The 24,245-nt window shown below is 43.1% G+C and overlaps 2 protein-coding genes across 2 annotated transcripts in view; one reads left to right on the top strand and one right to left on the bottom strand.

Moving 5' to 3' along the window:
- The window catches only part of siz (Brefeldin-resistant Arf-GEF family protein schizo), a gene marked incomplete in the record, with an annotated part of 514,736 nt that overhangs the window by 89,506 nt on the left and 400,985 nt on the right, over positions 1-24,245 (top strand).
- The window catches only part of LOC111244257 (uncharacterized), a 59,751-nt gene that overhangs the window by 13,115 nt on the left and 22,391 nt on the right, over positions 1-24,245 (bottom strand). Inside the window, exon 2 of the mRNA XM_022791138.2 lies at positions 1,310-1,444. Within this exon, the coding sequence (XP_022646873.1) occupies positions 1,310-1,390 (81 nt within the window). The 5' untranslated portion in view covers positions 1,391-1,444. The remainder of the gene's footprint in view (positions 1-1,309; positions 1,445-24,245) is intronic.

Genomic DNA, 24,245 nt, shown 5'->3' with positions numbered 1-24,245 from the left:
AACGAACGGGCCGTGGATCGCGCAAATGTTTTAGGAGCGGAGATGAAGTGTTGAAAGCCAACAACAGGTTGGAATCGGAATCTAAAGAAAAAAACGTACTATCGCAATCAAGGAACCTTTTCACGGACGCAGAGCTTGCAGTCTGAGGGCTCTGTCGGCCAAGACGGACGCATATTTAACGCACTGCAGAACTATATACCAAATACTAAAAACGCGGCAGCTGAGTAAAGAATGAATTTGCCATAAATTGACTCCAGGTCAGCCAGACATGCGTGTGATATGCTGCATATGCAAAATGCAGAACTTTAATGGACAAAAAGCGGCCACCACAAACGAATTGTGGTTTAATTTCTGCCGCCAGCCGAGAGGGCATCAGACGAAGAAGAACGTCGGCCCAGAGAGTTCGGTGCTGGTGTCAAATAGGTTTAGATGTAACGTTATGCTAGTACTAGCAGTGGACATCAAAGGCGTCTGCTGCTTTGAGGCCCTCGCCCAAAGTAAAATAATCAATGCAGCCCGCTAATTCAAGCTCATAATAATCGGACGCACGCAGTCTGCCGGCTTGACGACAACATAACTACGTCTCGATTACGCCATAGGTTTAGCAAAGAAATACCCGACGTTGGCTTCAACCCGTTCTGGGTTCGTGGGCTTTCTATGTCACAAAAAAGACAACCAATAGGCAGGCATATCCCATTATCGATTTACTGTCATCGGTAGAAGGGTGGCATATGCGAATGCGCGTGATACGTACATGGCTGTCCAGAAGCTGCCATAGTGACTGACAGACGTATGTGAAGACTAAAGGAGGAAATTTCTAACACGTAATAAAAAGTCATCATTCTAATCCAACTAACTCAAATGTTACTCAATTCACTGATAGAATTGTTGGCATTGTAAGCGTACGCATAGACGAAGCATCAGTGTAGCTATTAAAAGCATAGATATCCTGTTTATGCAATAATAAATACTGTGTCATATAATAATATATAAAGTAAATGTATAGAACCGAGTTGGACGCTAATTGGGAACGGACATTGGAGTCTATTAGTTTGGTTGTTTTTGTTCTGTTTGATAGGATTTAGTCGTTTGTAGCGTTCCGATGTAGCGTCTTTGTAGCGACACGTGTAACGAGAACGGTTTGACGTAATGTCGGATCGAAGATCTGCTCGTTGCTATCTGTAGGATGAAGGCATGTCGATCTCGTATTATGAACCATTAGCGACAATATTAATCAGAGAGTACATAGTTTCACCGGAAAATGGATATAATATATATTGATATTCCTTAAAAAGCAAACATTTCTTACCGAACGCGTCGCAAATAAGTCGCTATTAACTGGAATACGTGCCCACTGGTTTCCTGCTATCCACATCAACAAATCAGCCATATATTTACGTGTCAAGGCCACCTTAGATGAGTCAGGTTCACGGCTTTAAGGTTCCTGGTCCGATCAGGGTTTGATGGATGGATACGAAAAGAAAAACGTTATAACATTGATTGCTTATTTATATGCGCATATTTAATTGGATTGGCATCCAACAATCGAGTCGATCTAGAGTCAACAAAACATGTTCCTATGGCCTATCGTTGTAGAGCGTTTGATCACAGCACTAGACCACGTGGAAAGCAAATAACTTAGACCTTTCCTAGAAATAAAAGAAGCATGCAGCTCTCGGAGAAGACAAGTATTACTTGAGCAAAAAAATGATCATTTAACAAATGACAGCATGTCGCTGATAAATCCTGTATTAGCCCTAGCAAAGAAAAATGTACTTTTCTAATTTGTGAATATATCTGGGTAATACCAAATGTTCATAACGTCTCCCTTTGAGCTTCGGTCACAAGATCATATAATACTAGATTTCTTGTCACGGTAACCTTCATGTGAGGCTACAAGCTTAGCAGGAAGCATGTCGTCCTACCGCTATGACGTTCAATCTCTATAAGGTCATTTTAGTTCATGAAGGTAATATTTTTATGGTCTTACGATCTGTAATTGATGCTTTTCGATTTTAAGCTAAAAACGCCGGACCGGGTAAAGATGGGCAGGTGCTATCCAGCCCAATTTTTCTCCTCGGAGAAACAGACGCACGTAACCAACTGAATGCTAACTGGTATTCTACTGCGCTGAGCGTCGCTAGAACTATGATCAGCGTATTGTTGCTCGACGGTATGTACACGCGTCCAGCTACCCAGTGAATAAAGTGGGGTGTATACCGTCGAGTAGGAAATTATCACGCATTATTTGCCAGAACAAAAATAACATTATACTGCTCGTAAGTGTGGTTCCTTCGAAGAATTCAAGACACCAGCCCGTTGGCTTCTATGTTGTTGCTATAGAACGTTCGTTTAGCATCGCTTGCCGATCCCTTCTTGTCATCTTCCTGCGTGAATACTGCGTTCTCTGGTAATTTCGTTTGATAGTGGCCACCTCTTTTTCTCTACCTACGTTAAACATAATTAACCCGACCCGGACTTGGCTTTCTGCCGCTCTGATTTCCTCTCAGGTAGAACTCTGTCAAAGACATGAGCTAAACAAATTGTTAGATCTAGTTGGCTCTGTTTTTCCAATGTCCTTTCTCCAAATAACACGTTTGGTACCTCTTTCACAGCTGACCTGCTATTTGATGCTAGCTCGCATATCTATTCATCTATCCAACCTGCTTCAGGAAGATCTTTGTTTCGATCCGACTTGAACAAATATCAGACGGTCCCTCATAGTGGTGACAGTAACCACATGTGATGCTCACCGACAACAGCATTATCGTTAGCTTATTAATATCTACCGGTTGACATAAGTATATTCACATATAGCCACGGACTGGGCTAGTAACAGCGTCACCAGCAACAACACTGGGCCACTTCGGACAAATCTGACATGGAGCGCAATAAAACGCCACCTGATAGCGGACTGCGTTATCAATCGGTCGTTTATGCCATTTCTGTTTTTGCGGCGGCTACCTTTTTTTCAACCCAGTTTTGTTTAGATTGCGGTGAAACCTCAGCATATAAATGAACAAACGAATACATGTAACCCCTTCAATGTCAATGGCGTACGGGAGCAGCGAGCGTCATTCAATAGTTATAACCTAGAATTTGCAACGTTGTACAGATGATCCGATTGAGAAGTCGAGTAGATATCCACAAATGAATCAAGCAGGCCTTTCTGTACCGCCTGTAAGTTCTGTTGGCGATGGCAAGCAAATAAGCAATAAACTTCGTTTTCAGTAGATGAAGCCGAAAAAAAGTTCGCTTAATATCAGATGCGTGAGCGATGCGCTATATAGCACTTGATCATGCTACGTCCAATTAGCTGCCACTTATTTTATAAACTTGCTAACTTAGCTAGTTATTTAAGTTATTCGCATATACCGGCTGGTACATTGAGTAGAGTACAGATATTGCCTAAAAAATAGACGATTATTTATATTTAGTATAAAAAATCAGCGTGAAAATGCAATGATTTCTTATACCTAAATGCAATTAACCTGCTGATCGAATTTATACAGGAAGGTCAATTGCTTGAACATATCCCACGAAATTAATAAGAACGATAATGCCAAGGCGTGCACTGTATCAGACATTGAACGGCAATCGCATACAAATTAAGGTAAAAATAAGTGTGATTTATCGTATAATGCAGGGGTGATGATAGAGAGACATTCTGCTCGTCATGTCGTAGACGATCCAGCCATTGGAACAACTGATCGTAAAAAAAAATGGCTTCGATGAGACAAATTAGGCGAAATTGACTGAGCGGGCTCATGTCGAGGGCGGAGAATTTGGCCAGCATTTTGCGAAGAGCATTCTGCGTTCCCAATGAAAATCGTCTGTCGGCTAAAAATTTTTCATTTTTTTCGAGAATATATAACACTGATTATAACGTCCATCGAGGTGAGTGGTCAATAAAAACGTTAAAACTCTTGAAGCTAGTCTGAGAGAAGGTATTGGTGGTCATCTACTGTTACTACCTTTATCACGATCTATCTCGGCATCGTTATTATTTCGTCTTGGCTAGCTACGCTTTCCGTGGTCAATCCATTTTATCATAACATTTCCTCCGCTTCCCCGCTCTTCAAGCGTTTTATTTGCCAATACTTTACGTTTATTAGGGATAGTAGCGACAATTTTAACCGACTCACCCAAACTAAGTATATACTACAAATCTCCCGCAACAATCAGGACAAAGCTTCTCACTCTAGCAAAGCCGGCCAGCATCAAAGTTCAATGGAGTACTAAAAAATTTGCGCCTGTGTCCAGACACTGCAACAACAGGGCGACGATAACTATTTGTTTTGTCAGCTGCAGTAGCCATCGCAAACCTATAATGATTCCCTCTATTTCCGATCGTCGCTCGAAATCATACAACTCAATTCCGCTCCAAAATCGTAGACCGCTCCTCTGTGATGACCAAACTACACCCCAATATATAAATATACTGTAGTAGGCGAACACGTCAAACGTTTCACGGTTGGCCTAACACAAACCAGTGAGATGTGTAAACAGAAAGATATCTTTCGCCTCAAACATAGTGTGCGATACAAAAGTCTGCGAAGCGGCCGAGGACGGCCTGTCCTTGCAGCCACGACTACCATCGCCTTCGGTGCTCGTTGTCCTTGTCGTTGTTAAATCTCGATCAGTCTTAATCACTCTCCATTTTCGCTGACGTACGTGCGCCTTCAATAGCGGCAGCTTCGTTAGATACGAAAGTGGGCTAGTAGACTAGAGCTATTGCCAGTTGTTTTTCTGTTGACTTTAACTACTGCTGCAGCCGCTGCTCACTCGGCTCAATATGCACATAATTTTCTGCACCCTACTCCATCCGCGTGCGTACGGTCCTGAGAACATCGATCGTTTACTATTTTTTCGTTCTTCCTACCCTGTTGTTGTAAGTGTAAGTCTGTTATTAGCCTACCGTTTTTGAGCCCAGTCCAAAGGAGACCTCAGGCAATCTTTCTCTTTCGCTGGACTGCCTCTTACGCATCTTTTCCACAAGTTGCCTGTGCTTCCTCTTTTCGTCTAATAATTCCTCAGGGACAAAAAAAAATCAGATGGCTAGGTGGTATACTGGCGGCGTGGATTTCCTGTTGGTCATCGTGGCCACTACGACAGTCGTTTGCTGCCCGTCTATTTCGTTCCTGCTGTTACCATCCCGCTGCAACTCTTGTGTCTTCGGTAAGCGCCGTTTGCCTCTGAATCCTAACCGCTCTCCAGCATGGACGACCCTATCCGTGCTTTGTCGCACGTCGAAAACTTCCCTGGAGTACCATTGACTACCCGCAACGTTTTTCTGTACCCGTTTTGCTCGAACCGCCCCACCTATCCGATCCGACCGGATCTAGTTGTTCCGGAACAGTAGCAATAGAGAACCAGTTTTGAGGGTAATGGGGGCAGGGGTGGGGGTAGAGAGGAGACTTGGCCATCGAACAAAAGAAGTGGGGTGGACATAGAGGTGTCCAGACATTTCTCAGCCGGAGACCATTGGGAAACGCCCAAAAGGACTAAAGATTTTGTTTCTTTCTATTGTCCGGCTTCTATACCCATTCATTCCCTCTTACCACGCTGTACAGCTGATCCCTGCTCTAAAAAACTTTGACCTGTTCCTTCCGTCTTGAACTCTTCTACTTCAGGCGACTTTTTCGCTCTGCGCTTTTTTGAGCTCTGTTTCGGCCTGTTTAGATCTCCCTTAACTTAAAGCAGAACACAAGGAAACGCCACCCTCCAGGGCATTTTGTCGTAATTGTAGTAGTACGGCCCGTCGTATAGAATGCCTAACGGCGGTACCAGACGTAAGACTCGAAGCATTTAGTAGATCTAGTCGAAGTAGGTGCCTCTGTTCACCTTTCCTCATTGTCCTGTTTTCCTCACTCGGCTATCCGACTCCACTCTTGTTCCTTTAAACGGACCGCATACAGCACTACGTACCGTTTTGCTTGTTTCACCATTTTCCAGCGATATCTATTTTTACCTCATTGTCGCCCGTAGAGATGCTGTTGCACCGCCTTAATTGTGACGACGTCACCGTGCACAGGTCGATTCATTAAATGCAACAATGCTAGAACTACCATTAGCCGTACATTCGTTCAGTTGAGTTACCGTCTAATTTGCCCGCTATTCACAAGCTTCAGCGTCTAACAACGGCAAAAACGCGCTAGGCAGAGCAAACAGCCGATGGTTATACTTTTCGTGGCCGCTCCTTTGGTAAGTGCTCCGTGGCGGTGCAGCGGTCATCTGTACGCCACGGACATTTGTGCGTTGCGCACCGTCGTGGTTGTAGAGATTGGGTTGCAGACACCGGTGGACAACAGAAGGCCTATAGGATTTGTCTAGGCAGAACGAAACGAAAAAGAAGAGACATGTATTCAAGAGGGCAGTAATGCGGCTATCACTAGTGAAAGAGACGAAAGCCGAGACGTAAAAGCCAAGTGGGCCTAGGCTGAAAGGATAGAGACGAGGTCGAGATCGAAAAGGCTATTTCTCTACCCGTCAAACGGATCTCTTTTTCCATGTGCAGCAGCCGCAGAACGCGAAGTCAAGATGATCATTTTTCTTTCGCGGATGAGCGAAATGAGAGAGCCTTGATCATTTTGCTACAGGACAGAACACCAGCCAAAGAATGGCCGATAGCTTCACGCGTCCTTAGAAACCTGTCGGCCTGTCTGAGAAAAAAGCTACCACGAGTCATGAGCCCATGCGGGGCTGTAGGGGTAAGTGCCGGTGAAAACCCGCTGGAATCGCTGCTACTGTTAAGATTACGAAACACGAACAAGCTTGGGGGTAAAAAACGAAATCCCGCAGGACGGTCAGGCCAGCTCGAGTCGCAAGAGTACCCTGGTTAGTATCCTATATAAATATGAGCGCCATTGATAAGGCAACCATATGAGAGCATGGGAATCGCCTGCAGGTTTTTGGGCACGCGCCGCTTGAACTTGTGTCCGACCGGGGGCCCGCCAGGGGCCCATCCAGCAAGGCGGAACGATGAAGGTAGAACCGATAATGTCCGATACGTATGTATGTCCCATCCATTTAAAGTATACGTCTACCGCTAGCTGTTGTTGTGTGCGAGCGTACGTTGTAACATTACTATAGAGGTTTATTAAGTAACGAGGTTTAGGATTCCAGATCGCTAATAAAACTGCAGTAATTCTCGTTAATGGCAGGCGAATGCTGGACGGCAAACGTGCAAATAAATAACTTCCAATATTCACAGAAGTTGTGTTACTTGTGTCGTAAGGATATTTATTTCTTCAAGATATTTGCAATCTACAGCAGACAGTTATTCTACCAGCAAGCAATCATCATTGTTTATATTAGTGGGAATATGCCAAGACCAAAACGCTTTGTGTTGTGGGTTTTAATAATTCTGCGAAGTTAATGCATAGGCCTCATTGTGCCCTCAGAGAGATGAGGCTAGTCCGTGGCGTAACAAGACTGCAGGTACGAGAAGAGCGACTTTACGATGCAGTCAAACGTTCTTTAAGTTCAGCAAAAAATTACAATAAAATCACATTTTTAAACTATTTATCTCATTTAAAATGTTGCTATTGAGTGAAAATATTCTAAATACTCGTTGCTTTTAATGGCTACCGTTTCAAAGTACTTTTAACGGAACTTACAACACTTCTATAAACGTCAATCATGAATTCTTCTTCACAAAGTTCACGATTGATCGCAACGTTAGCTCACTTCCATAGCAGATTTTTTATGTTTTGTTGTTGGCTTGTTATTCTCGTTTGACCTATCTGATCCACTCTGGTCAACAAACAGAATATATTTCAGCTCTTACGAAAGGGCAAACATCTGCAATATTCTTTTGTCGTTCCTTTACGGTCTATTCGGCCACCCGATGTGTTTATGTTGACTGCAGGTGTAGTTTAGTTAAGACTGCAGCAGATCACAAGCCGAAAGCCCTAGATATCATACTTGCTCCAGCGTTAAGAATTACTACATGTACGGTGTTGCTAAAGTATAATCGACCCCGCTAAGTCTACCGGTATAAAAAAGCTAGCGTTATTAGGCACGAGTTTGTGATCGAAGCTGCGAACAGCTCGAAACAAAGTTGGGAAATATCCTGATTTGCGATGTGTGAACTAATGAATAAAACATTATCGTTACGTTCACCCTCTGGGCACTCGCAAACTGACCCCTTGCACTCGTCCTAAGTGTTACTAATACTAGTTGTTACTAGGAACAGGTCAGATTTACCCACTCAGGCCAAGTTTTAGTAGTCAAGCCATAGCTTACGTTAGGAGGTTGGGGAGACTAGTCAGCCATCTCCCATAACGGCGGTTGAGGCGATCAGAAGATCAGTCACCCAGCGATTCCTCGTTCCGATCTGACGGACACGCGACTTAGTCCGCCCAACTCGAACCCAACTCAATTTTGCCATTTATTTCCAGCAAGCCCTCGATATCGCGTCCTCATTCTTAACCTCTAACTCGCAAGTTATCATTATAGTAACAACGATAATAATATGGTAATAATACAAAATGGGAACTTTAGTAAGCATTTCCTACATAGATCCAGCAAATATTACAAAGACCGTTCAGGAATAAGAGACATTAAGGATAGATGTATTGGTATGTTCAGGAATATCTTAAGAGTGCGAACAATTTGGTATAACACAATCACGTTACTTAAATTGTTACAAGTTGTGTTATCTTGATAGCACCACCCCCAGACAGTGCTACAAGGCGTTCCGCCAAAATGATACTATTCAACATTGTCCCTCCCAGGACTGCATACTGCAACAAGTAGCATCTATTGATCATCTTAACTACGATGACACTTGTACGCCCATCTTGTCATCATTGAAGATTGCTGTTTCTTGGGGGCCCAATGCTCGTTGCCAGCTACGTTGTCGAAGCTTGGCGTCCTTTGATCCGTATGAATTAAGATATGGTAGCCGATATGGTCTCAACAAGCCGATGAAAAAGCTCAAAGAACGAGGTAACGTATGCCCCCAAAAGGGGTGCGAAAAGAAGGTGTCTGTAGGGGCAGTAGTTACAATAATAGTGGTAGTAGCAATCGTAGTCACTATTCGTCGTTACCACCAACGAAGTGCATCGTCTCGGGCGAGGCAGAAATAAAGAGACAAAGTAGGCGATCAGTAGTAACGTTTTCATGTAATAACAGTCTCCATGCGCTAAGCATCGCTCTTAGCGTTAAGTAACCAATAACATGTACAGAATATCTAGACAATGGATGCACGCAATCAACCTTAGCATAGCAGGCTTCTATTATAATAACATGTTGATGTTAGTTTTTATTGTGATTAAGTACAAAAGATTTTCCGCTTCTGACTGCAAATATCATTGATTGTGTTCAGAAAGATCTATAATACTTGATCACAGCACTCTTCCCTGCGGTAATTACAACAATAGCGCTATAGTCAGCTTCTTTAGCTATTGGAACTTCAGTTATGCACCAAGTTGCTTTATGCAACGAGCATATTGTTCGCCTCATTGTGTCGTACATCATAAAACTTAACTTATGTACACTTACCCTCAAAGTTAGCTCATCTTTCTCTTTGTTTCCCAGCTAAATTATAATTCTACACCACCCGCTAACTCATCTTCTTTCCTCGCTCCGAGCGCACCGCAATAGTAGCTGCGCCCCTGACGGGAAGTTGTCACATGTGTTTATAATGAAGGCACCACTGTCGAGCACGAGGTTGGGTGAATCCTACTGGTCTTAGTCATATTTGAGTTTCATCTTTCTCTGAGCGTGCCTTCCGATGGCCTCTGAAAGGTAACATCAGCAGCGGCAGCAATATTATTTTCTATAGCGACAGTGCATTTTCCGTCCTGGTTGGCTTCTGACAATGTCAGTCGTTATACAGAGTGTAGCTAGCGACTTTAGCTTTTACCTAGAAGATCCTAAGGCAATCCCTATTTGCTTCGTCTTGGCCGTTTCCTCTGGAGGTTTTCCTTTTTAGGCAACGAGGGATAGAGTCTTCACGCGTGCTGACCACCGGCACAATTAGACTTCATCAACGTCAACGCCGCGTGACCACTTCCTTGCTGCTGCTGCTGCTACCGCCGCCCCAAGTAATCCCCGTTACTCGTAGTTCGCAGCTGCCGTTTGGCATGGCTAGTCACTCTGGAGGTTTCCTGTCGTACGGCAATCCGCCATTAGCAGACCAATGGTGCTACCAACTAGTCCCCCACTATACTTACACATCCATAGAAGCTTTATTCACCATTAGTATTGTGCCGCTGCCATCTATAATAGCTTACTTCTTTTTGTTCTACCGCTTTTTCCGCCGCCTTAGCCGCTTCTGCGCTTTCGAAAACTCAAACGCCTGCTATATTTACGTTGGCGTGGTGGCTCTTTGCTGCCTTTTAGCTGCGCGAAGACGCTCCGCACAGCAGAAATAACAGTATTGCCGACAAGGGCCAAAATCACAAATTTTAGCCCCCTCATATGTATATTCGAGTCTCGCCGACAACTCATAAATATTGCACAATTTTTATGAATATAGGAAGTTATAATTTTTTTTTTCTGCTTTGGAGAAATAGATCTCTAGACAGAGAGGGAAGATCTAAGCTAATTCGGCAACCACCGTAGTGTATAAAATCTTTCCTAGATGTATAAATGGAAAAAAGCGAATGTCAGTACGCGGCACGATCAAGCTCGCTAATGTAAGGTCTTAGGACCACGTGGCCCCGTTTTCTTTCAACGAAACTCTCTCGTGCGTGCCGCCTCCCAGCAAATATTCTTTTGCCTCGTAATACTACTATATGCTATATGTTACGTAACGCGTACAAACACGAGGTAAACGGTTTCGCCAAGCTGTAAATGGTAACCTGCCCTAGACAGCGCGACCTGGACGCTGAACTAGCAGCGGCAGCTGGAGCAGTACCGTAAGCAAAGCTAGTGGCATCTACTACTACAACCGCAAGAAGTAATTGAGGCGGACGTTTCTAATGGTAGCTTCGCCACGCTAGCACCGCCTCGATGATCGTCATAGCGCGTCACTGTTTGCCGTGTACATAGCTTTGCAGGCATAAAACCATTGCCAAATAGCAGCCAAGCGGAAGCCGGAGGCATGCAGCTAGTCAGAGAATTAAGTGACCCGTTCCGGAAGCTTATGGGATACAAATGGACTCTGTTGAAACGCCCCTGCTGCTGTTGTTGGTGCTGTAATCTTAGACACCGTTGGCTCCACTCGCGTGTCCACTAGCGTTCCCACCGATGCCTGACCGATACCCATCTAGCTATCGACACCGGGCCCCACGGTGTCAATCGCTATGGGTAATACTGCCCAAATTGAGCCGTAGGCATGAGGGCGGAGTTGTAAGGCGAAATTGCTTGTTTCTAATACTCTGATGCTGCTATTGCTACAACTGCATCCGTCTTGTTGCTCTCTGCTCCACTGTCTTTTCCGCTTGTCAAGAAATAATCTCAGTTGATTAGCCAACTCGTTGCATAAGGGGTATACTGATAGGACTGACCTGGAAGGCAACACCGCCAATGCCGCGTCGGAGGACAAGGGCTACGTCGTAGACACAAACGTCAAAAACAATGACCATTCGAACTGTTGACACGTTACCCTACGCGGTTAAGAAGGGTTTCGAAGATGGACGAAAACTGCCACCGGTGAAAAAGTTATCGTAGATAATTCTACTTCACTCCTCAGCGAAACAGATGAAAAGAAAAAGAAACAAAGGCCAGCCGGCTTGAAACAATGAAGCAACAAGTAACACAACAAGTAAGACTACAAGTAACAGCCTGAAGTGACAGCGAACACAGATAATATATTATCTTTTATAGTTTTGCAGTAATAGGATAAGTAGGACGATCAGCATGATATTAAAAGACGAAGAAGGGCGACCAGTCAAAAAGCTTTGATAAACACAACTTATGAGTAAGTCTACTATTGAATGAATTATTTTTATACATACAAATGACATGAACGTGCCGAGATAGCTCCCAGACGTCCAAGCGGCGTTATACTAGCACAGATGCCTAAGGGATACAAGAATACATAAAACAATTGTGTGATAAGACAAATTTCAAGGTGCTCGTAACTGCAACAGGTAGAATCACATTACAAGCGGCAAACGGTTGACAAAAATTAAGCTGGACTAGCGAATCTTTACTTAAAATATTGAATATAAGACAGTTGCACAGGCTTATATGACAGAATAAACCTCATCCTTTCAAAGAGGCTCATATTAACTAACATTTGTTGCGCGTATCCTTTGAGTTTGTGTTTTTCTCTATTTTATATTACCTACCACAGGTAATGTGTGCTCGCGCCTGTGACTGACGTCTCACATCTCCATCGTAAAAAAACGACAGTATTATCCTATCGGGCAAATTTGGTCTCATCTCATGGGTTTTACCTACGGGCTTGAGTCAGCCTTCTTGGTATCGATAAGTTTGAAGAGATAATAATGATCGCGTTCGTTCACCCAATAGTATCTTTTTCTGCTAATTCGCTCATTACAATTACGCGCACATTGTATAGAAGCACAACGCAGACAAGCCATCACAATTAGAACGGACTGTGGCAAAGAACACACTTCACATACAGCAGTTGGGCATGCATGGGTGCTGATACAAGCGTTATGCTTGTTAACGGGAGTCGGCCCCCGAGGCACCGACACAGCCATATTCCTCGTTCTCCATACACTTGGAGCTCTCGCATGCCACGGGGCTACATCTTTTTCTTCCTGAGGAAATGGATTCGTCGAGGGTGGTTGGTTGGCGTCCCACTAGAAGTGTGCACTCATGGGTGATCGCAGCATAACGGACGGTTTTAGGACAAAACTAATCTTCTTGTGGCCAGGGAGGACCCTCAAAAAAACTAAAGGGTCGTGATGTCTCAACACTTCTTCCCTCCCAACGGCTCGAATACATTGGACCACATCCATCGGTCCATCGCACTCGTTTAAGGCCCAAGGCACTAGAGAGGACATACACGCGCACGCATTCATACGGAAGAGGATACTGCCAAGCAAGTGTGCTTTGTCAAGACAGATGGGTGGCGTTTTGAAACGTTTAGCGGATGGTCAGGCAACCTTCGTGCGATGGCAGTAGGAATCTACAGTGGCCTCGGGGTGGTGAAATGTAATCGGAAACAGAGTTTGTTCGGTTCCGGAAGCTTGTGTATAGCTGTACCTGTCGTTAGGCGTCATTAGGGGCGCATGAACGGATCTGCTCCTCTGGTGAGCTTGGTCTACTACCGTAGCTTCGCCAGTATGTAGCCCAAAGAACCGCGTACCAAAAACTAACAGTTATCAAGAGTAGAAATTACCACAGCTTAGAATATCAAGTGCCGGTAATAAATCAGTCTTCCCCAGTAGAAAGCATAGTTCATGTTGAAATCGTTTGCTTAAGCAATTGTAGTACAGACAACCTCTCGTATATTGTAAGCTGATGTGCGAATGTATCCCATTTTTTCGACTGCTGTCATGTACATTGTTATATACGTACACCTGAGTATTTATGCAACATAACTCCTTATACTGTACAACATAATATTATCCATTCTTTTTTTATTAAGCATTTCGTTCTGTCTCTCAACAATGCTTGGACAATGTCACTTGATTTGGCCTCATACTCAGTACTGTTTTTTTATTTTCTTTCATTTATAATAGTTTGCCAACAAAATCAATTGTTACTATACCCGAGTAATCGTTGAGCGTTTCACTGGTGCTCCTTAGGTTACACCAGGTCTTGCCCTTTTCGACCTGCATTTCATCGCTTCAAACTCTTAACGCAATAACGTGACAACGCAAGAAACATATAACAATATAAATAACAATAATAACAGTACAATAAAAAATGAGGATTGTTGAACATAATTTCATATTAAAACGATGCCTTGATTTTTCTTGATGGTTTATCTAGCATATTTAACAAATGTATAGTGTTTTTACACTAAAAAAAGAGCAAGCAATTACACGAATGTGTAAAGGTGTGATTATTCTAGCCAGTTAGGTTTTGACCTTAGTTTGTCATTTCGCCTAATTATTCTATGTTCATTCTAGCTGCTGTCACCACAGTTACCGCTGTACTTAGTCAAGTATACGTATATATCCAGATTCTTGTTAGTACCTGCCGTTGCCATTCTAACCTGTTTTTGTCTTTTATTTATTAGAAAAAATCCCTGACCACTAGCAGCTGAGTGCTGAGAATGTCGACAAGATCTGCATGTCCCTTCCTGTTGCAGTAAGCCGAGTCCTTATTTTGCTAAATCTCTCCAACTCTGTTTAACAGACCCACTTTCGTCAAATTAGACCTAAGCGGCCAAGCGGACGAATCATCTATCCAAAGAAATGGACATACCATGGTCCGAATCCTCAATATTGAATTGAATTCGACTCCCTACATTTTGACCCCGATTCCAAATCGACCGCCACCGCATAGTTCCGACCGTATGGATTCTAGCATTTCTTTTCTGTCCTCCATCACCCCACAACCTCGCGTACATAGATGCTTTACATCATTGGTCTCTTCATACCGTCTCTGATTTTTCTTGTCTAAGAGAAGAATTATGAATTCCCTCCTTCGACTGCAGCCACGATATCTCTATGAGGAAACAAAATGTCATTGTGGGTAGTGTCCGCTACGCCAGTTCGCTTACGTCGTGCAGAAATGAATGCACACGCCCATGCACATACACGTACATCTGCCACGTAACGCCACAGACAGTCAGACTAAAAATATTTTGCATTTTTATTGTGGGCCCGTCGTATCCTCCGGAGTCCCTCTGTCAAGTCCGTACACCCCTTAGCTTCGTCATGTCAAACGGCACTCGAACGAAAAGTTATTCCGATTCCCTTCCACCCCCGGAAGCGCTCTCACTTGCAGACGAGTTTTGCCGTTGACAAAGACCGACTGACTCCAACTGCTGCCTTTGGGGCTATGACTTCGCGGTTGGGTTGCTGCTTATAACTTTGTTTTACGAAGCGCTCGTTCAATCTCCGTTTCACTCTTTCGCGATTCGACAAGAGTGCACAATGCATATCTGTCTACTAAAAACTTTACTCGTAGCACTGGTTCCCATTGGGCCCTTGCAGCCAATCCAATGTGAGGCTCCTTCGATACTATGTATGTATATTGAAGATGGAGCAACTGGGCATAGCATACATGGCTTCTAGAATGGACACAGGGAACACTAATATGTGATGCGTATATTGGATTCCCAAAATCGGCCATCGAATTCGGGATCGACCGGTGCGACAATGCTCTCTTTTTGTATGCATCAGGGAATGGTCCCTGTCTTGGATATGTCAGTTATATGTACACAGTAGGTCAGTTGAATGCAGACAAAAAGTAATCCTCCTCACTGTCAAATGAGCTTGGATGTCGTCCCTGTCATAGTCTTGTCGTTAAGTCAACGTTGTTCATTCACCTCGTAAACAGCCCTCAACCGAACGACCCCGCTCGCCGTTTCGAATGGCGACGTAATACTTGCAACATTCGATTGAAGTTTTGTTACTTCAAGTTGCTCTTGTATGTAGTTAGACAGGCTACTTTAAAACGCTTCCTAAATCATAGTCCAAAGCATTAGCGTTAACTATCTAAACATTTACTTGGGGCTGTGATATGTGTATTTCATATTACGCTCTATATATTCAGGAATACAGAAGATGTCATTACTCAAGCTTTTGTTGTTAGCGTGAATAAGATTGGGTGGACTCTGCTGATTAGCTTAGACCTTCTAACAAAATTTATTGATATCTAAATATTCATATATGCTTGATTCGTGATCTAGATTCGCGGTAACCTGTATTATCAAGTAGAAGAGATAATAAAAATAAAGAAAAGAAACATCGGTTCACAATATATAATTGTCGATCTACCCGAGGCCTTTTCCGGATCGAATTGGGGCAGTTTTACTTTAGCTCATCACATTATTAACACCCTTGAACAATCGCAGCTATGAAATGAAGTTAATTAAGGCTGAAACCTAGCCTTAGGTGAAATCAGCTAGGTTACAGCGCTGCAAAATAGATGATTATAATTTTAGGACGTGTAAAGAAGTCAACGTATAGGAATCCGCTAAGCAAGTTTCGCAAACTTTGCTCCAGAAAACTATGTATCAAAGGCAATCTAACAAGCATAGACGCTGGAGCTAGCGATTCTGTTGGAGCTGCGAGCGGACGAGTCAAATTCTTATCAGGCCTACAGGATCATTGTATACGACTGATTCTGGTTGATCAACATGCTTCTCCCCTATTGAAGGTTCCTTTGTTGCAAAGCAAAGAGATCTTCGAGGGAAACGTGTTTATTGAGGCTAGAGTTTCGAGGAGTTCAAATACTGTTTAAAGCAACTTAGGGCAGACAGAAAAGAATTCAGACAGTCAATGACGATAGGTCAGTTTAAGATCTGATTGATTTAGATGCTCATTCATCGTGTACAATGTCATCTACAATACATAACTACCTTAACACCATACATATGCGTTTATGCTAGTGGTAACATAACATTTGACGTTTGATTACTCCTGCGGACATTAGATGCACGTTAACTAGAGTTGTCTTCAGTGTGCTGAAGGGCAAAAAACATAGCCGACTGATCTTCGGTGCACTGTGAAATCGAAAATTGATGAAAAATGAAAGGCCGTTATTCTACTACGTTTATTATAGAAGATGATAGAAGAGAGAAAATCTGTAGTGATTTTTCTAATGACCTTTGCTTTGCTTAAGGAAGTGGTAAAATGGGCAGACACTGTGAAGGGTTGACCTACAATGTATAGGTCAGTGAGACAGATATCAAAGCAGGCCGAAGTGGCTGCGTCGTTTTCATATATCACCGGGTATCTGCTTCCGTTCATCTTAAAGTCAATCCCAGCGGAACTGCTAAAGAAGCGACGATTTCCAGCTGACTCTCTCTCAACGTTACGAAGTATGATACTGCTCCTATTTTATGGAGAAACGAAATCCTCTTCTTTGATGTCACTCAATGCACGAGGATGTCACAGTGCGTTTATATGCAGCCTGCTGTTACTATGCTTCTTTGTTTTCATTTCGGTTTCATTCGATCTTTTAATTTGAGATGCTGTGTGACACATCAAAGCCCCCCTACAGATATAACAGTATAGTGGCGTCACGGCATTACCCCGGTACTGCAATTTTAAAAATACTTAACGGCTGCCAGTGGCGAGAAATTCTGAAGACACGAACTGCCCACCACGCAGATCGTCGGATTATGATGTCAGAAGCACTTGTTAAGTGTTTGAGAATTTAAAAAAAAGTTAACGAACGCTCTTACTATACTGCTTCTTCACGTAGACGTTTATTCCGCCTTCGGATGAAATATAAGTTGCGACAACTGACTGTTTGACTGTTATTATTCTTTGGAGAACCTCTTTTTTTTTGTCATACTTTTTTGGCCTATTCGAACTATTGGTTACTGTAGAGAATTATATCTTGGTTGGTTTCAGGTACGTGACGTCGGAAAGCCGGTATCATAACGTCCTCGAGATCGCCGCCCTGGGTTTCGAGAGCGCCTCGGCTGGAAGAACATCTATTCAACTCGTCAATCATTTTATTGGAGGTCGTTTATTGAAAAACAAAGTGAGATAGTCGAAGTTTTTTTTTAGCAGACACAAACACATTTTGACCCTGAACATTAATGCTTTAATATATCAGTTTTAGCGGGAGAAAATGACCTCAGCGTTACGTTCCATTAACAGCTGATTGAAGTCCGGCTAATTAACATATAATATAACTTCGCTTGCGAAACCATAAAACAATATCAGCACTTGAGAATGTCGTTCTATCCCACGCTAACGAATTTCGTTTTACGACCCTTCATTGGACTGTAGATAAAAATAGGCTTCACTCTCAGGCACTGTGTTTCGCTTGAATTAGTATCGACATACTGTTGCTAGGATTTCCTAGAGGATACGGCTAAGCGTTCATGGCTCATAAAATGTTGCTTTTTGTAAGGGTTCATCGTGAATGAGGCTAATGCATATTGAGGCGGTGCTCAAGTAAGTAATTGAGACGAATTACCAACAACAGTTTTCAGAGGCAGAATGTATACTAGTAACCTACTGGGAAATTCGCCAATTAGGAAACTATGGTGGAAGCAAGAAGGGCGGCCCACGCAGAGTTCAAAAACCGAAAAGCTCTCCTCGTCAATAGAACCTACGCGAACACCGCTGTATATGTTGGTCGACCGTCGAAACCCCTTGTACAGAGTATTGCATTTTGCGTAACATATCCATGGTGCTCAATGTCACCCACATTATAACTATCAGTCCTTGCTTCGATATTACTACCGCCTTCATCTAAGACATTATATATATAGAGGTATCGTATAGACATAATACAATTTTGATACGCGATACGAAGTGTTGTAAAATTTTCTAGATATTTTACTATATTATCTTATCACTTAAAACTAGGAAAGTTGCTATTTTCTAATGAGAAGCGGAATAATCATGCATCTGACTTAGTTGCTGGCGCCATGTAAAATTTTCGGGTGCCGTGGCCCATGTGCGATTTCGTGATCTACGTGAGCTTTCCATCAGATAACAGATGTTTCATTATAGGGGCTCCTACTTCGTTCGCAGATCTAGATCGTTGTTCGCTGACCGTCGCCCATTGATAATGTCGCTACTTGTTTCAAATAGAGTTTTGCGTACAATCTTCGTTTAAGGAATGAACAGATGTGTTCATCCGCCTCGACCTGCTGAACCAGCGCAAACGATGAACATCGTTGAAAAGGACTAACACCAACTAATATATAGGATATAACTATTATCATATATTGAGTTCTAATAGCAAGGGCTGGCAACTTGAAGAACTCGCTTCGTTCGCGATGATAGTCTTCTTTTGAGTTTGTTAGTATCTCTTCCCTTTTTTTGTAAATGGCCAAACAATCATATTAGCGCTATAATAACATTAACGAAGACAATCTTAGAAGCTACTCTAAGTATGATAACAACTAGAAACACGATGGATGCAGACAGCAAAGGAACTTCTCGTTAGAAATTCATGTTTCGGCCCTTCTGCAGGATGGATAGCTTCAAATTAATACCAGCAGTTGTCTAAGCTTTGTCTTTTATAACGACCAAAGGAAGACGAAGTCACATGCCAACCATTCAAAGCTATAGAAATTGAGGCCTTGAGCGAAAACGGTCACTCCGTCAAAGATGATATCTGCATAATAGACCAAGAAGATTCTAGCGGGGATGATTTATCTGTCAAGGCGTCAGCTGAACTACGCCGACCAACTATGTATACGAATAGAGGTAGTGGGTAGCAATAATTATGGAAAACACTACACAGGCTTTTGATGGACCAAAGATGGACTAAAACATAGAATTTCATACAACAGTGCCTTGAATCGTTTTAGAGCGATTCCGTCCATCTGCACCCATGGCTACTTGAAACGTTTTGTCTCACTTCTGCTGTGATGCAGCTTAACGGGATCGTGTTTATGTGCTGTTGTCTCGCTGACACATATAGTCCTGAACGAAGTTGTCTGAATAGAAAACTAGCTCGTAAATCCCGATGGCAGCCAAATATCGCCTATAAATACATATTCACCAATGACAAGGTGTGTAGATTCAGCTGGCCAAAAAACGCTCTCTTCATAGATGATCTATCATACCTTCGTACTAGCTGCACTAATTCCGTAATGAACGAAATAGCCTACCATCTAACGCCTGTGTGGTTTAAGGGTAAGTATGCATAGACCTGTAGAGCATTTGCAGATTTAGCAAAATATACTGTAAATGTTTTATTTTCTTTTTGTAGCAGAGGGGGTCTACACTTGTCCGACAAGAACAGTTTTAACGATCTTGCGATACCACGGGACCAGTTTGTATCTTCTGAACCGTTAACTGACAGACAACATGATCCGTCAGTTGGTGGCTTGAGAATAATAAACGGTCGTCGGAAGACCGATCCGGCTCACCGATTCTTCCGACCGGCTTCACTACCGGTCGACTTGGATACTGCTCCTTTTTGTGGACACGTTCCCTCTTACGGCTGGCTTAAAAAGCTGTTTACGTTAAGGCAGGCAATTTTCCGACCTGTTTCGGCATTGTATTCATTCCTACAATTTCTCGTTGATTTGAACTTCTCTATTTTGGTCGGTCTTCAACGATTCGGCAATGGTTGGATCAACTTCGTGCGTCGGCCGTTCTTCGTCGGGTTCATCGTTTTGTTACCTCCTTGCCATTTGCTTCTACCTTATATATATATATCCTACTGATACTTAAAGGCACTTGCTTGGCGCATATTATATCCACTGTAGTCAAAGTTCCTCCTACTCTGCCTCCAGTATGTAGCTCAGTAAATAGCCCGTTTTTAAACTGAAATGCGCGACTGCTACTGATGGCTCTTTTATGTGGAGCAGCCGGTTGGTTCCCGACAGCGGCACATTGGGGTGCAATCCGACGTTGCCGACAGAAAAAGCGCCTGCGCAGAACAACGTCAGCAATAACAACGGCGGTACCCCAACCGATGCTGCCCCGCTTCGTATGTCGATGAACATGTCGCCGATTTTTACTTCTGCCAAATGGAGACAAAGGCAGGACTAAGTAAAGGTGACCCACTCCGTCCCCCTGAATCACTTGTTAAAATTGCGATCCGCCACAGTAAACAAATGACGACTTGCGCACGAAGATCACAATACTCGAAAGATATACAAGACGCATAAATGAACATTTTGGATGAGTTGATTGCAAACTAGAGACATGAGACAAAAGCATACGAAAAACGGAGCTTGCGTAATTACCGTGACAGCTGAAGGTAGAATAGATATAATTGTTGTGGACATTAAAAAATATCGCATATAAATAGGTATATTACCTAAGAATCGACAAGGTAAGAATAATCAAACAACGATTAGACGCAATAAGGACTTCGGACCTAACCCATGATATCGGTGGCACGAAATAAGACTAGTTGTCCTTACGGATTTCTGCCCAGTTCAATTCTCGTCGCTGCGCTATGGATCCGCGCTAGGAAATAAATGACGAGCCTCCTCGTATCGTTCAAAGGCTCCGTGCTCGCGTTACGTGCGGTAACATCTTTTTTCAAAGACTTTTCAAACACATCTATCGAAAATCTTCATTAAATTACAGGGCTATTTGCCTTAAAGCCTTTAACGAGAATCATTTCCAGAAGCGCGTGTTCCTAGAGTTTTCGCCACAATCGCAGATCGGTCAGTCGTACGTACGTTGCGATCTATTAAACACATATTTAATTAACACACTAACGCATTTACATACACACACACACACACACGAGCCCGACCACGGCCGTCCCCTTATCTTGTATTCCATTAGGGACTAGTGTTAATTACGATACGGTAATAGTCTAACACAGCTATTCGCTTGAGTGTAGAAAAACGTGGCCCGACACAGCCTCAAATTGTCTGCTATTGCCGTTGTAGCCGCTGCCACTGCAACTACACTTGTCAGTGTGTACAGGCTAAATGTAACAATCAGTAGCTTATGTAGTGCTTTTTTCTGCCGGTCGAAATAAACCTTCGTTTGTGAGGAAATATAATGTGCCATACAGAAGACTGCGTATACGCAAAATGGGCGCAGAAGGAGGAAAATGACCAGCCTGGATGTAACAACTCGCCTAGTGACTATGGCTTCTATTTCGACTTGAACTAGAAGGCCGCCATAACGTGCAGCATCGTAGTAACAGCACGAGCAGATGAAACAATGCGTGTATACATTGTAGCTTCTGTAGCTTTCGTCATTGATAAGATGAAACCTAAGTTAGTATTCTATGCTCGAATAAAGCACAACGTTGATGCACATCCACAGAACAAGCAATGATATATATGTATATATATATCTATGTTTATTCTACGAATGCTTAAAGTAAACCACGGCAAACCCGAATCGTATTTGCTACCCTCGCTGCTTCAAGCAACCTGCAGCAGCCTAGAACAATGGTACCTTTCACTTGGCCTTCTCGCAATGGCCAGGCCCAGTAAACATGCATAAAAGATAAAACTATTTTTGCCTTAGTTTCAATTGCATCATTTACTACTATTATTCATGGATGTCTTCTCGCATGCTGGGTCTACCTTCTTCTGCCAGCCGCGAACCTCTAGTTACCAGTTTCAATTTTCTGAATGTTGTTTCGTTCATATGATCTTGTTACTTAGCGGGGTGTCTACACAAGTCCTTCTAACTACCTAGCACCGGAGCATATATATATATATATATATTGTGTATTCAGTGCTATACATGTGAGCGCAAATCCTGCAAGCAGACAGGGGTTCCACTGCTGTCGTGAATGATCATCGGCGCACGATGTTCAATAGACTTTAATATCTTCGTATTGACTTGCTAACTTCGTTTATTGGCCATAAACAGTATTTGCCGTCGAAAAAGCAACGTTATACTGAGAAGCGGCTAAGAAATGACCGAACCTACCTGCTCGCCACTGGCGTAGTTTAGCACCTTTAGGCGTCCTATGAAGGGCAAAATTGCTCGAAGCGCCGTAGTAATGTCAGAACTACGATAGTTACTAGTTTTAGCACCTAAATACACGCGCTTAAGCCGAAAGCGGCGCCAATAATAGAATTAAAAAAAAAACGTAACAAAATAATCAAACCACAAATTATTTACTGTTGTTAAGTTGAAGTGTTGCCTACGTTATTAGTACTCTATAGTAGCATGGCGTACCGATACGAGACACATTGATTCACTAATTTCCCCTAGTAGGTCTCTATGAACGTCCATAGATATATACATTATATCAAAAGAAAAGTATGTCGTCGAACATTTCTATACGGTCTTTGGCGACTTCTATTCAGCCAAGCATTGCAGTGGCTGTCTACAAGCCATTAAGATATTTATTGACGAGCCACATGAGGAATCATCGGCTGCGTCCGAAATCAGCTCTTTTGCGTTAGAAGCACACATCACTCGGCTCGCCCATACCCCATATTTCGCCCACTGCAGGCGGCGTCTCTCTGGGTTGTCAGGGAAACTAACATAGTCAATTTGCCATCTGACTCTCTCTCTCTCTCTTTTGCTCCGGGAAAAGGGAAGAGGGCTTCCCTCGCTGGCCGCCCTCGTGTACCTTTTTGGACGCTCCCTTTGCAATATCGACTTTCCATCAGCAGGCCAACAACCAGTGACGGGCAAAAAAAACGCTGTGTTTGTGCCATTATAGCCATGGCTGCGGCTGTTGGTGATACTGCTGCCGCTGCTGTTGCTACTACTACCGCATGAGTTAACCCGTTCGGGGACAGGCATTGATGGTCATGAAGGGCACTAACGAAAAATTGATTTACTCCACACGCGCCGGTGTCTTTTTCTCCACTCTTGATCTCCGTCACACGGACGTACTGGCTTTTCTCAATTGGTTCGACAGTATCAAGCCTCCAATGCTTCTTGCTTTTATGACCCCAGCATTTATCCTTGAGAGGATCGCCACCTCCATGGGGCACTCAAATGCACCTAACAGTAGCTGCGCTGCTGACAATGTAACGAGCAGTGACTTATAGACCGGGCGCATCGTTAAATCACCATTGCTATCTTGTATTATAATGTGCCTTGCTACTGGCTTCTATCAGAAAAGAAGACCGAGTAAAGGAAACAGAGTGACATTTGAATTAAAATGGCATATTGCACACAGACCACTGAGGTCGTTTTCCTAGAAGTTAACGCCGCTGTTTATGCACCATGATGCTACGTGTCTGACCAATAGATAGTAGCTGAATGAATTAGGAATTTAAATAAATTATAAATGGAGAAAGCGTATACATTATTGAATCTCTGATGTATTGCATGGCGAGACATTTGATGCAGCAGTTCTCGGGAAACGTGTTCGCTTGTGATAGGTTTACCGCTGTCCTAGTTGCTTGTGATAGGTTTACCGCTGTCCTAGATGCTTGTGATTAGTATTGTCCTTGACTTGTAGGAAAATGCTAAAGTACACAGGTCTGTTTTTAGCCTCAAACATCGTATAGAAACAGCGCGCGCTATGCAGCTTCTAACTGGGAAGTAGAGTGACACATACGACAGAACAATGCCAAGTAAAACGAAAAATAATTTAAGTAACTGTTTGCAAGCAACTGGGGTTTGGCCGTCGTAAGGAGTAGATTTCTTTCGCAAGAGCTTTTCGTAAAGCAGAAGTGAGACAAATAATGGTGACGTTGTGATCCATCAGGACGGCCACCGGTTGCCTGACAAAAAGAGGAAGTTTAGCTAGCTTTGCCAAAGGGTGACCTATTCAATTTTCCATCTTCCTACTCTGAAATCACAGTGCTGAATATGTAAGTTATAATACAG

This window comes from Varroa destructor, unplaced genomic scaffold (assembly GCF_002443255.2).
Source record: "Varroa destructor unplaced genomic scaffold, Vdes_3.0 BEIS01000002.1, whole genome shotgun sequence".
Lineage (NCBI taxonomy): Eukaryota > Metazoa > Arthropoda > Arachnida > Mesostigmata > Varroidae > Varroa > Varroa destructor.
This window is presented reverse-complemented; position numbering and strand designations above follow the sequence as displayed.